The following is a 13,564-nucleotide window of genomic DNA, read 5'->3' on the forward strand; positions in this document are numbered from 1 at the left end:
AATTTGATGCATAAAAAGGGTCTTTCTACATCATAATCTTCAAATCTATGCTTAAAAAATGATTTTTGATCCGTTTCTGTGGATGCTTGAATTATACAGACTTATCTTAGTTTTAAAGAGATTTTAGAAGAAAATAAGTTTCAGTTGAACGGGGGGGGGGGGGGTAAAATGTGGTCTGGTGTGGTAAATCGAGGTTTGAGAGGGGCCGTCCCCCCCCCCTTACAAAATTACGCCCCTTGTCCCTTACGGAAGTTTTTGGCGTTTTATTTTTTTTCAATCGAACAGTTTTGATATTTCAACCTAGTATTATCATTCAGCAGCTGAGATTTAGCTTATCAATCTATCGAACAATATTTTTGAAATGCGGTTCCATTTTTTTTTATATTGAAAAACATCACGATTTGGCTAAAATTCCTTCAAAAAAGGAATATTTTCCTATTTTTGAGACGGTTTGTTTTATATCATTTATCTTATATCATTTGTTTTTGTTTTATAAATTATTTCATGAATTGTAGTATATTCTGCTTACCGGGCGAGTAAATATGTCAGAGTACGTTTTGGGAGCTATGCCAAATTCAAAGAAACAGAATAAAAGCTTGTTGTTTCATTATAAATATGTACAGGGGGGGGGATAATACACATCAAAACTTTTGCCGAGCGTCTTCCCGCCACACTTAGAGCACTTCCGCCATATATGGTGCGCACCAGCCAGTACACACAATTTTGAAAGCTGGAAACCCCTAAGACATTGCTCTTATAGCACTGCCCCTTGTTTCTATTAACTAGTGTTCTTCTTCTATACCTTTTGTAAGCCCCATGTCCCTGTAATATCCCATTTGTAAAGCCCCATGTCCATGTCCCTGTAAGCCTCCAAGGGAACGCAGCGGGTTATTGCTGCCATTGTAAAAGGGTTACTTACGTGTTATAGCGACCACACCTAAGAAGTGAAGTTAGCTTAATCATAATGAAATATACCAAAGTATGATGAAAATAAAATACTTTAGTAATAAATTTTACAGAAACTACATCAGAGAATTATGGAAAGCAGGCCGTCCAGAACGCATTATATTAAATACCTAACCTAAATAAATTAAATATTTAATTAAAATATACCTGCATAATATATTTTCTCACTAATACTATGTTAATTATCTCCGAATGCAGACAGAGAAACTAGTTTTACTCAGATCAAGAACAGCAGCGTGGTCGCTATAACACTTAGTACCGTAAAAGGGAATGCCTAGCGTTAAATTTTGTAATGCTCAAGTGTTTGAGGATTTTAGCTAAAAGAGTCCCCATACTCCCCTAATACTCGCCCTTTACATTTTTCTCGAGATTCCTTACGCCCTGTCGCTCGTGTACACACAACAAATAACTACGTAACCCCTCGACCACAAGCTATGGGCTTTTTCTTAAGTAGTGTAGTTCTCTTTTATCGCTTTATTTAGAATTTAGACTCGCCTTTTTCGAATTTAATAGCCTGCTTTAGAGCCATTGTTTTAAATACAATTGAGGAATTTGTATGGGTTTTTATAATTGCCCTTAGCAAGTGCAATTTGCAAGGTTTCTTGTTTTTGCCGTTTTTTTTTACGCTGCGATTTTGTTGGGTTTAAAGAAGTTTTTTACGCCCGTAAATTGATGGGTGCCGCCGTGAAAAATGATAAAATAGCGTGGTAAAATCTCAAAGTCATCCGAATGGCCAGGGTTCTCATTCCGCTTTTTTAGTGCTAATTCTTTCAAGTTAATTTTTATCCATATTAATGTTGATTGATTTTTTTTAGGTACCGTGGGTTTTTGTACGCACTTTTGGGGTCAAAATAAGATTTAAAAGTCCCTACGTTAAGTAAGGATGGGATTTTTAACAAAAATGGAAAAAGAAGCACATTTTGTGGTAGTCTAGTGCTATATCAGACATTGAGGGAGGCTGGAACAGATTTAATATAGAAGTGACACTGAAATCACTGGAACGTACGCAGGGGGAGTGCTCTGGGTCTGCCCCCCCCCCCCCCCTCGAAATTTCACAATTTTTTTATTCTACCATAATTTTCTCATATTTCTCACAAAACAAGTGACTTAAAGGATTTGCCCCCCCCCTGAAACAAATTCCTGCGTACGTGCCTGTGAAATCATATCGTAGCCGTCTCAATGCAAAAGCAAGAAATATTAGAGAAGAAATACCTTTTAATTTTTTCCCTCGATTTTTTGTCGTTTTTCTGCTGCCTTCACTATATATGACTGAATGAATAAATGACTGAGGCAAAAGATCTTATGGACCAACATAAGAAGTGCAATTCCTTGCTTTAGCTCAAGGTCCTGCCAGTGTTTTCACTTTTCAAGTAATATTTAAAACCCCAACCGTTTTCGGTAGAAAATCAATAGGTGGCTCTTGGGGTTAAGTATAATTATTAGCAGGAGGGTTTTTCATTTTGTGTCAGGATTTCGAGGAGTTCGAGCAAACTGCAAATAAACTACCACGTTGTGGAAATTCGGAAAGCAGATTCTTTGGTTCGAAGATTGAAAAGCTGAATTTTGCTGATTTTTGTCAAGTTGTCAATTTCTGTCAAAGTTGACTCAGAAGTGACCTCAAACTGTCAAAATTAATTTCAAAGTGACATTTGCAACGATTCTGATTTTTTTTTCTGTAGATTCTTAGCAGTTTCGGTATCTTCTTTTTGTCGGAAAATGGATTGGGATTTCGGTCTCGGAAAATAGGCAGAAGCGGAACTCCTCGCCTCAGCTTGCCCGGCTTAGATCAAAGAAAATTACGATCTTGAATTTCGATATATCTATAATTTCCTGGGCTGTGGAGTCGGTTATAAGTTAGTTAAAATTTACTCCGAATCGAGAGCCCTAATTTAAAGCTTCATTTGACTAGATTTTGTAAGTTATAACCGACTCCAACTCCAGCATTGTGTATATACCGACTCTGACTTTATTCTACAAAAATTCCGACTACACTGACCTGATACTTTCTATAACCTTTGTATGCTTTCTAACCTGTGTGCTCTATGTACTCTATTACCGGAAGGCTCTATACACTGTAATATTGTACCTGGTTCCGCTTGATTTTCTTTGATTTTGACTGATCAGCTCCCTCGCGCCGTTTTGTTGTAACTGCTAGCAGAAATTCGCGTCCTGGGATTTTGCCATCGTTCCTCTCCTTTGGGGAAAGGAAAGTTTCCACCTTTGCCAAACTTTACCATATTTCCTTCCCTCTTTCCTCCGGGGCTTTACTCGTTACCATGGCAACGCAATAGCGCAATAACCGAGTCAAACTCAAGACGAGCAGAAATTAAAATAAGTAGTGCTGACAACCCTCATGCCTTCTCATGCCCAAATTATAATTTGCACTTTACTGAAAACAAAATATATTTTAAATTTTTTCGCTTTTCTAACGTTAACAAATAAAATTATTAGGACTTTAAGGAATAAATGTCAATCCACATTCATTTGTTGTTGTTTTTTTGCATTTGTTTTTTTTTTACAGTAAAGTGCAAATGTTGGTACCATTATTAAAAAAAAAATTAACTTTAATTAATTTTTAAGATAAGATAAGATTTATTCTTCATTAAATACATATACAATATTGCATGTTATTATTCCCCCAAAGGCTCATTGGCCTGTTAAGAAGGGGAAAGACAAATGAGTTATTTACTCAGAGATGAAAAACAAAAGAAAATTTGAAATAAATTAATAAAATAGAAATTTATTATTATCATTCAAAATTTATTATTTAAATTAATAAATTTAAAATAGAAAATTTAAGGATATACATATGGTTGTGTACGTTTCCAATTGTTCAATCCAAACAATGAAATTTCATCTTCATTGTCCTTGATACTTGAACTATAAATATAAAGCATCTTGTATTTCTTGCATCTTGGCCCCAACGCTACACCTGTTCATCCTTTTTTAAAGTATAAAAAATTATAAAAAATTAGGTACAACTTTACGCCTGAGTGGCCAATCAACTTGTGACATGAGCGTGCATTCCTAGCCCTTTGTTAAATTCAACAAAGTAGAAATGGGTGTGACAGGGTTTGCTCATGGGCATATCGGAAATTTTTCTTTCTGTCAACCGTAATTCCTGACATTTGTCAAGTTTGCGTGTTCGTTTTCTGATTGTAATTTGTTTTACGTTCATTCTGATTTACTGTCACAGAGATCAAGGAGGAATGGAAGCACTAGAACTATGTTCCCAACCTCAACTATCATCATTGATATAATTAGTTACTGTATGGTTACCGGCGGATCCAGGATTTTTTTTTTGAGGGGGGGGGGTTTACTAATTTTTGACTTTTTCGGGGGGGGGGTTACTAATTTTTGACTCAGTTTTCGACTAATTATATTGATTTTTACCTAGGTTTTACTAATTTTCGACTTATTTTCGACTCGGTCAAAAATTTCGGGGGGGGGGGTTCAAACCGGATAACCCCCCCCCCCCTGGATACGGCCTTGGTATGGTAATATTTCAGATTAGGGGTTTTTTGCTATCCTGGAAAATAGTTGAATAAGTGAATGAAATGTGTTTTACCTTAATTTCGAGTTTTCAATGCCTTTTCCGTTTCCTCTAATTTTTGAAAATGTAATTTCTTGCATCCTATTTTAGTGATATTTTAAGCCTTACCGAGAGATTTTTTCTAAACTCAAGAAAAAATTGATTAATATTTAAAGCCATATATATTACGGTTGAGTGAAGCTATGAGACACAAAACACTTTCCTTGTGTTTCGTTTTATCAGAAGAATTTTTTCTTATAAATTAATATGTATAACACAAAGTTTGTAAAAGGTTGTCAAATGTCGATGACCTTTGGAGGGGGGATGAGAGAATGAAGGCACTTCAAAATATTTTCCCAGGGTATATTTTTTTAATTATTATTATTTTTTTATTTAATTAATTAATTTATTTTATTATTATTTATTTAATTACTTATTATTAAAGGTGCATAACAAACTACTATGTTGCCCAATTTTATGTAGTGCAGGGTAAGCATTGCAGGGCTTAAATTTTGTTGTTCTTCTCAATTGTAAACTAGGCAATAACAAGTCGTTAATAATGATTAATGGTGATTGAGTTCTGAAACATGCCCTAGAGAGCTGTGAAGAGGATTTCTTCACAGATTTCTTCACAGACCAATATTCACAAAAAAAGGATATCAAACAGACCTACCCCGTGAAAATCTATACAGATTTGTTTGTGGCAGGACTTACTCACTTACTCACTTACTATCTTACTCACTTACTACATATATATTGAAAAAAAAAGAAGAAAAATGCAATCATAAAAATAAATAAAAATAAACCTCATGAGAACCGCGAACCAATACTTACAGACGATAGAAGACCGAAGACCGCGCCCCCCCCCCTCACCCATCCTTATTCATTAAGAAATTATTTATCTTATTTTTAAAAGAGGACACACTCTCAGCCATCCTAGTGCTTTCCGGAAGACTGTTCCATACCGAAACACCCACATGCCTAAATACAAAACTAGACCTAGCAGTGTGTCGTTTCTCTTGTACTAGGTCCACGGAATTCTTTGTATCATAAGAATGGTACGCAGAATTTGATGATAAAACATCACAAAAATAATTAGGTGCTAATTTATATTATAATTTATATAATAACTAAGTTAAGCTTAGAAAAAAAATCGCAAATAAACTAATGATACTGGATAATATATTTAAATGCCAGGCGAGGGAAGTTTAAATAAGCTGAAAGCAAATTTAAATACCTCACGAATAATTTACATCACTAGTGGGAAGGGGGGACACATACAAAAAACATAGAAAGCTGAATTTAATTTTACTTCGAGGTTATTACGGGCCTCGATCTTTATGCATTTATAACAAGTTCTAGTAGTATATTCCTGACTACAAACTTACCAGGTTCCAGTCTATCCTGGACAGAGACGTAAACAGAATTTTTTCAGTTGATAATTTGAATATGAAGTGCTCAGAAATTTGGGAAAATTTGGGATTTGGGGTGCTTGGGCCCTCCCCCCTGTGAAAGCCCCTGATCCTGGGTATACCTATTCCAAAGAAAAAAAAAAAAATCAAACACGAACCATCAAATTTTAACAGTTTCTTAAAAGTGCCAAACGAGTGACACCTTCGAGCCCCTTAAGGTAACATGTTCCTAACAATATGGCATGCAGTCTAAGGAGGCATGAACCCAGGAATTTTTTTCGAGGCAGGGGTAATAATAACGTTTTCGGGGGGAGGAGATAGTACAAAAAAACTATTTGAAAATTTTAATGAATATAACCTAGAAATTCAAGAAAATTTAGAGTTTCGGGTGGGGGTGCGGGCCCTGAGGCCCCCGTCACTGGGTGCGTCCCTGAGTCAAAGATTTGTAATGTGACCTTAGGGATAAAGTAAGAGGATTCGAGTATGGTTTGTGTTGCGAAGACGAATTGGAGACAAAACATGGAGGAACCCCCCTTCCCGAATATTTTCCGACGCATAAGAATGTAAAAAATGCATAAAATAAAATAAATTTTGATGCGTTTTGTAAGATTTTATGTATCCCTCTTCCCCTCCCCCCGGGAAAATACTGGATAAGCTCTTGCCGTCAGTTCAACTGAAACAACACGGTTTTTTTCCCGTGGCCCCTACGTGATTTGATAATGACGCATTTTCACATTAAACATTCTGCTAATAAAATTAGTTGCACAAAATTTAATTTAGTATTTTAAAATTTAATATTTAATTACCTATATAACATGAAATATTGGGAAAAAATATTTATGTCTTCTATATCTTTTTAGGTTAAAACTTTAGCCGTCGGTGCCAATGACACCGCTAAGGATTGTATTCGCATGGCTTTATCTCATATGGAATTGCCTGAGATTGAACCAAGCAAGTACCAACTGTGGGCATCCACTACTGGACTGGGAGGGGATGAAGCTCCCTACCCCTTGATCGGCCACGAGGTTCCCTTTGCGATTAGGATGCACTGTGCGCGCGCAGCTGATTCTGATGAAGAGGGAGGATTTCAAAATAATTCTGTTCGGTGCCAGTTTGTGCTAAGGTAGGACTTTGCTTATTACATCGGAGGGACCCTTGATGACCAAAAATGCCTGAGGTTTGGTTGATGTCAGGACTATATATTTTATATATATATTTTATATATATATATATATATATATATATATATATATATATATATATATATATATATATATATATATATATATATATATATATATATATATATTTATATATTTATATATATATTTATTTATATATTTATATATTTATATATATATATATATATATATATATATATATATATATATATATATATATATATATATATATATATATTTATATATTTATATATATATATATATTTTATATATATATATATATTTATATATATATTTTATATATTTTAGCAAGGTGCGCAAAACGTTGGCAATATTGTTTGATTAAAAAAAAAAAAAAAAAAAAAAAAAACGAAGAAAATATGAAGAATACGAAGAAAATATAAAATAAATATAAAAATATTAAAGAAACCACGACAAGAGGGTGATTTTCATTCATTAAAAAAAAGTGAAGCGAAAGAACAAAGCAGATCTCCGCCCAACCGTCCTTGGTGCTCAGCACAAAAAAAAGGCTTTTTGAGCACTGAGGACGGCAGAGGTCATTGTCGAAATATCTGCTTTGTCCTTTCACCTCGCTTTTTTTTACCTGATTGAAAATCACCCTCGTTTTTTGGCTTCTTAATTATTTTTATATCTCCTTGTTTTTTTTTATATTTTGTTCGTTTTTTTAATTTTCTTCTTTTCTTTTTTTTATTTTCTTAGTTTCTTTTTTTTGTATAGCCAGCGTGGTCTTATAACATATTTATGTTAGCAATATCAGGGCCAGTCTTGAAGCTGTTCAACGCTCCTTGTGTACCAGGGGTGGAATTTCGTCAAAATCCTGGGAGAGGGCAAAGTTTGAGACAATTTTCCCAAGACAAGTGAAGTCAGACCAAGTGGAAAATTAAAAACAAGTCGTGTAGTACCATAAATGCAAAGGTATACTAAAGATCTCCGCCCAACCGTCCGCCCGGCCTGTCTTTGTTTTGAGATGATTTTTGAAGACGATAAATTTCAGCTGGGGCGAGGGGGGGGGGTTGAACTGAGGTCTGGGAGGGCAGTTTCCTCCCCTGCTCATTCCTCTGATTCTTTTGTTGGTGTGCGTATGAATCAGGGTAGCGCGGATGCAAAGGAAAGGGGGTCTCACCGAAAACTCAATACTGCCCCCCAAATATCCCGTATCGTTGAATTGACCTATTTTGAATTTATTAAGTTCGTTTTTTCGGATAACCCCCTTCCCCCCATGACTTGGTGGTAGACGAAGTGACACATCGTGAAGTTCCTTTTTGAAGTCCCTTGAATTTTACAAGTTGTTTCTACATTTCTAGGAGAAAGAAAAATAACAAATCATTAAATCTTAAAAGTGTCGTATTATTTTTTGATTACGAAAAACGTCATTTCTAAAATGAAGTTTCATTTCTTTTTTTCGTGGTAAAGTATTTTAATTAAATTATAACTGATATTGTAATAAACATAATGATGTCTCTGCGTTTAAATATTCGTTATGTTCATATGTGAATTGTTTTTACTTATTTGTGTCGCTATTTCGGCTTTGTAATTCAAAAGACGTTCTAAAATGTTTTTGGTTTGACTTTTATCCCAAATTTTCGAAAAAACAAGTTTCTTGCTCACTTGGTGATGTATCATCAAAGCGTACCATTCGGGTAGCACATTTAAATATCACCTCTATGTAGATATACACAGATTTGATCTGGGGGTAGTGTCTGAAACCTTTTTAGAGTTTTTGCGCCTCGAAAAGTACTTGCTAAGACCCTAATTTTGTGCAGCCTTTAAAGTCTATGGTTTGAATAAAAACAGGACGCATAAATTGGTGCTACTAGATGTATTCATTCATATTTTAATTACTAAGGACATTGAAAATGATGCCTATTTTTGGAATTGGTTACAAGAAAACTTACTCAACCTTACGGGACTTCAATATAAGCATGATTGGAAATTTGATTTTATATGAACAAGGCTTCCATACGCAGTTGAGGAGTTTTAGCTTCTAGCGGGCGTCAAATTAAAAAAAAAAAGAATGGTGTGTGAAAACAGGGGCGGTTCTGGCCTCTCCTGCCTCCGGGACAAAATCTTGATTTTTGCACCCTCCCTGTCCTCCGAAAAAATTTTCATGCCAAATTAAAAAAAATTAATTTAATTAATCAATAATCGATTAATTATTTTTATTTATTAACTGCGTTTTCTACTTTATTAATGAAATTTCAAAAATCTCAAAACGGTTATAACTGTTAGATTGTTTGTTTGAAATTTTGCGCCCCTCCGCCCGGAAAAAGTACTCCCTCTCTCCCTCCCCTAAGACCGCCTCTGGTGAAAAAACAGCAAAAATAAACCGTAGACATATGACACAATCCAGTTTAAGGAGACGTAGCTTCCCCCTCAAGTTGTATTTGTCTTTGTGAATCAGCACACTTTTAATATTTCAGTTTTTACGGGTGAAAAGCGTCGTCAAGTTTTTTGTTTTTATGGTTGAATATAGTAACAGTTTTGAATTTATGATACTGTCTCAAAAACTTCGTAAGCAGAACCTTAGAAAATCGCGGTTTTCAGATATAGTTGGGTAAAAATTATGGTTTTGACCTGGTATTTGAGTAACAGAAATGTTTTTGACAACAAATGTTCTGAAAGATTCGCTTAATAACGTATCCAAAATCGGCCGTGCAGAAATACCCCTTTTTTAAGAGAGAAGAGGGGAAACGGGGAGGGGGAACATTAAATTTAAATTTCTGCAATATTTTCTGGATTCAAAGGTCGTTTCCTATTAATTTGAGTCCAGGAAGACCAAACACGACATCAGAATTCAAAAATTCTATCATGTAGAAAACCCTATTTCCACCCTAGGTGAGGTCAGAATGGGTAAAAACTCATTTGTGATATTATAATTGTGTATATAAAAATTGTTAAAAATTCTTTGGCTTCGTAGAAGTTATTTTTATTTATGTTTTTATTTTATTTTATTTGTTTAGTCTTTTTAATCTAATTAATTAATTTAGTTTATTCTATTTTTTCGATAATTTTCATTTTATCTATATTTTCTTTTCTTCTCCTTCGTATGTGAGTAAGTGATCATTTTAAATTTTCCTTTGTTTTTCATCTCTGAGTAGGCAACTCATTTGTCTTCCCCCTTTTTACAGGCCAATGAGTCTTTGGGAGAATAATAATATGTAATATTGTATGTGTATCTAATGAAGAATAAATCTTATCTTATCTTACAATACATAATAAAAAAAGGCGAAATGGGGTACTATGTGATGTAACTTATCCAATTCTGATATTATTTTCGTTCTCCCCGGACTTGAATTAATATAATAGAAAACGACCTTTAAATCCAGAAAATATTATAGAAATTTAAATTCAAGATCCCCTTTCTCTCTTTTCCCTGAAAAAAGGGGTATTTCTGCACGGCCGACTTTTGGATACGTTGTTAAGCGAATCTCTCAGAACATTTGTCGTCAAAAACATTTCTTTTGCTCAAATGCCGAGGTTTGGTCAATTTTTTCGTAGTTTTACTGAACTAGTTTGAATAGACCAAAGATGGATCCTGGAATTTTTTTTATTTAATGTCCTTGGTGTTGTAATAGGCCTTGTATTTTAGAAGTGAAAGCGGAAAATTTGCGTACCTATCGTAAAACAGCTGTTTTTTTAACTGCTTGATAATCCATCATTGAAAACTTAGTGGTTCATATCACAAAACTGACACCTACCTAACTGGGCTGAAAATCATCTATCTTCGTTTATTACCGACCCAATAGAATCATGATATAAACTTTCGAACTGTTTATAACTTGCTTCTTTTTTGTGAAAATTTATCAGGTGATTAACATAAACTCAGATCAATTAGTGTAAGATTGAAGTTGAAGTACAGTCTGTACGTAATGATTCTTGGCATACCTTCAGTGTCTAAATGCGGTTTAGACACTTTTTTCGACATTTTTCGTTGAAAAATGCGGTTTTTGGTATTATATTTGTAAAAACAGGAACTTTGACCCCCCCCCCCCCACACTAGATTTCGAAAAATAAATTTTTCGCCAATGAAAGCTTTGCAAGTCATGGGATTAGCTAAGATGGGAAGTTTTCTTATTCCAAACTCAGGTCCAGGGTTGCCACCCTTAGTGGTTGCCAACCCCTTTCTCTGCTAATCCTTAATTTTGTGTTTACTGCCCCAGACTGCCTCATGACGAACTACGTCGGGTAGTCAGGTTTTGTCGGGTTTTGTAATAACCCTCAGAGACAGATAGTACAGGGTTGGCGGTTGTGTTGCGAAAATGCAAAAGACAAATAAACAAAACCAAATGAAAATTAAGGAAAACTGTTGTAATATTTAAATAAGACAGCGGAAAAATAACAAATCTCGAAAAATAGAAAAATTCGTTTTCAAAAGACTATAAAGTAATTTTTTTTCGAGAATTTATGAGTAGGACGAAAAAGGGATTGGGCTTTCCATAACTTATATACCGAATTCATTTAAGGTTGTAATTGTATAAATGAAAAAAAAGAACAGGGGCGGATGCAGGATTTTTTTAGGGAGGGGGAGCGCAAAATAGGTTGATCCGAAAATTTTTTTTTAGGGGGGGGGGAGCGCAAAATAGGTTGATCCAATAAACTTGCGTTAGGAGCAAGTTTAATTAAGGCAAACTTGAGTTAATTGAGTAAGTTACACTAATTTAGACTACGCTAGGGGAGCGCACGCGCCCCCTCCCCCTCTGGATCTGCCACTGGAGAAAAAGTCGGCAAGCTGAGGAAAACAAGTAAAAAACAAATTTTTCATAAACTAATAATAATGGTCTCAATATTTCGGCTTGAAATCCAAAAGCCTTTATTAGCAGAAAAACAAAAGGAAGAAACAAAATGACAGAGTATTCTATTAAAAAAATCATATACAATTATAATATTAGCATATTATATTTGTAAATTTAATAAAGTTTTGCGAAATTTAATTAACTAGTTCTGCTCATTGATTTTCACGGTTCAACATGGCAACACTGCCAAAAATCCGCTTCTTAGGAATCAACAGACTGCTATTTTTATATACACATTGAAAGTTTTGCCAAATTTAATTAATTGGTTTTCCTCATTTATTATGACGGTTCAGCATGGCAACAGTGACAAAAATACGCTTCGTTGGAATGCATTTCTTTTTGGGAATCAACAGACTGCTAATATTAAATTGGGATTCAACAGACTGGACTTATAAATATATACATTTATATGTCCACTATGCGGCATTTTGGGGAATGGATTGGAACATTTTCTTTTTTGGTGCAATGACTCGGCAAATCTAAGGGTAGATTTATTTAATGGTGGACATGATGAGCTTCTATTGGGGATCCTTAAATCAAAGTCTCCTAAATATAGAGTCGCAATAGGCAATTTTATTTCAAGGTTTTAGAGGCTCGAAAATAGTATTTTTATTTCTTTCTATCTGCTTATTTTTATTATACTTATTTATATCAGTTTTGTATATGACTACCAGATTTGATATGCATTAAGGCGTCAAAAGTACGACGCTGGAAAGTGATGTTGATATGCATTAAGGCGCCAAAAGCACAAAGCTGGAAAGTGATGTTGTCTGATAAATGGAATATCGTAGTGCAAACAAGGCAAGGATACAAGAAAATAGGCCACAGTTGGTGTTTTGGCTGATAGAAATCTGGATAAATGAAAGTCTATTTATTTATAAGAAAGAAGTTATTTATGCTCTAAGTTTATTTTTTTAACCTTTATTATCATTGGTTTAGAAAAAAACCTTTGTTATTTTTCCACTGTCATATTAAAATTTTATTCTGCTTTTCTATAATTTTCATTTCGTTTTTATTGTAAATAGAAAGGCAGTGTTGTCTAAGACATTTTTTATGCAGAAGAAGTAGCAGTTTAAATCAAATTGTTCAACTGACCTCCTTTCTTGTTCCAGTTGGACTGTTCTACATTAAAAATCATGTTTTTTCTCTCATTGTGGGGCGTGTTTTGTTTTCTTTGTTTGTAGCCGACAAAAAATCAATAAACTCTACAGCTAAATATGATTAATGGCCACTGGCCACATTTTGAAACATCCCGAGGGGTGTGGTAATTGCACCTGTGTTTTGTTGCACATTAGCATATATCAATCATTTTCAAAACGTCCTTGCTCGTTTGTTACTGATGTTATTTCTATCGGTAATTCAAATGCTCGTTTGAGTACCATGGACAGTGAAAATGGAATCTGGTTGCACAGTCATATATATCTTTAAAAAAGCTAGGAGCATTTGAAAATGCCGCTTTCTAGGGCTATAATGAGAGAAAGGTTGAGATGGCTAGGGCACGTTCTGCGAACGAAGGATGACAGATTGCCAAAGATTGCCCTTTTCGGCTAACCGTCTAGGGCTAAACGGAAAGCAGGTCGTCCACGGTTGGGACGGGAGGATGTCATAGAAAGATTTAAAGGAAATGGTAACATCCTGGAAGGGTGTAAAGAGGAGGAG

The 13,564-nt window shown here is 34.7% G+C and overlaps 1 protein-coding gene across 1 annotated transcript in view; it reads left to right on the forward strand.

Moving 5' to 3' along the window:
* Positions 1–13,564, forward strand: part of LOC148939778 (uncharacterized) — a 402,528-nt gene that overhangs the window by 346,491 nt on the left and 42,473 nt on the right. Inside the window, exon 12 of the mRNA XM_089106449.1 lies at positions 6,771–7,033. Coding sequence (XP_088962575.1) covers positions 6,771–7,033 — 263 coding nt within the window. The remainder of the gene's footprint in view (positions 1–6,770; positions 7,034–13,564) is intronic.

The sequence above is a fragment of the Artemia sp. Qi Xiang Cuo genome, chromosome 20 (genome assembly GCF_049724085.1).
Source record: "Artemia sp. Qi Xiang Cuo chromosome 20, ASM4972408v1, whole genome shotgun sequence".
Lineage (NCBI taxonomy): Eukaryota > Metazoa > Arthropoda > Branchiopoda > Anostraca > Artemiidae > Artemia > Artemia sp. Qi Xiang Cuo.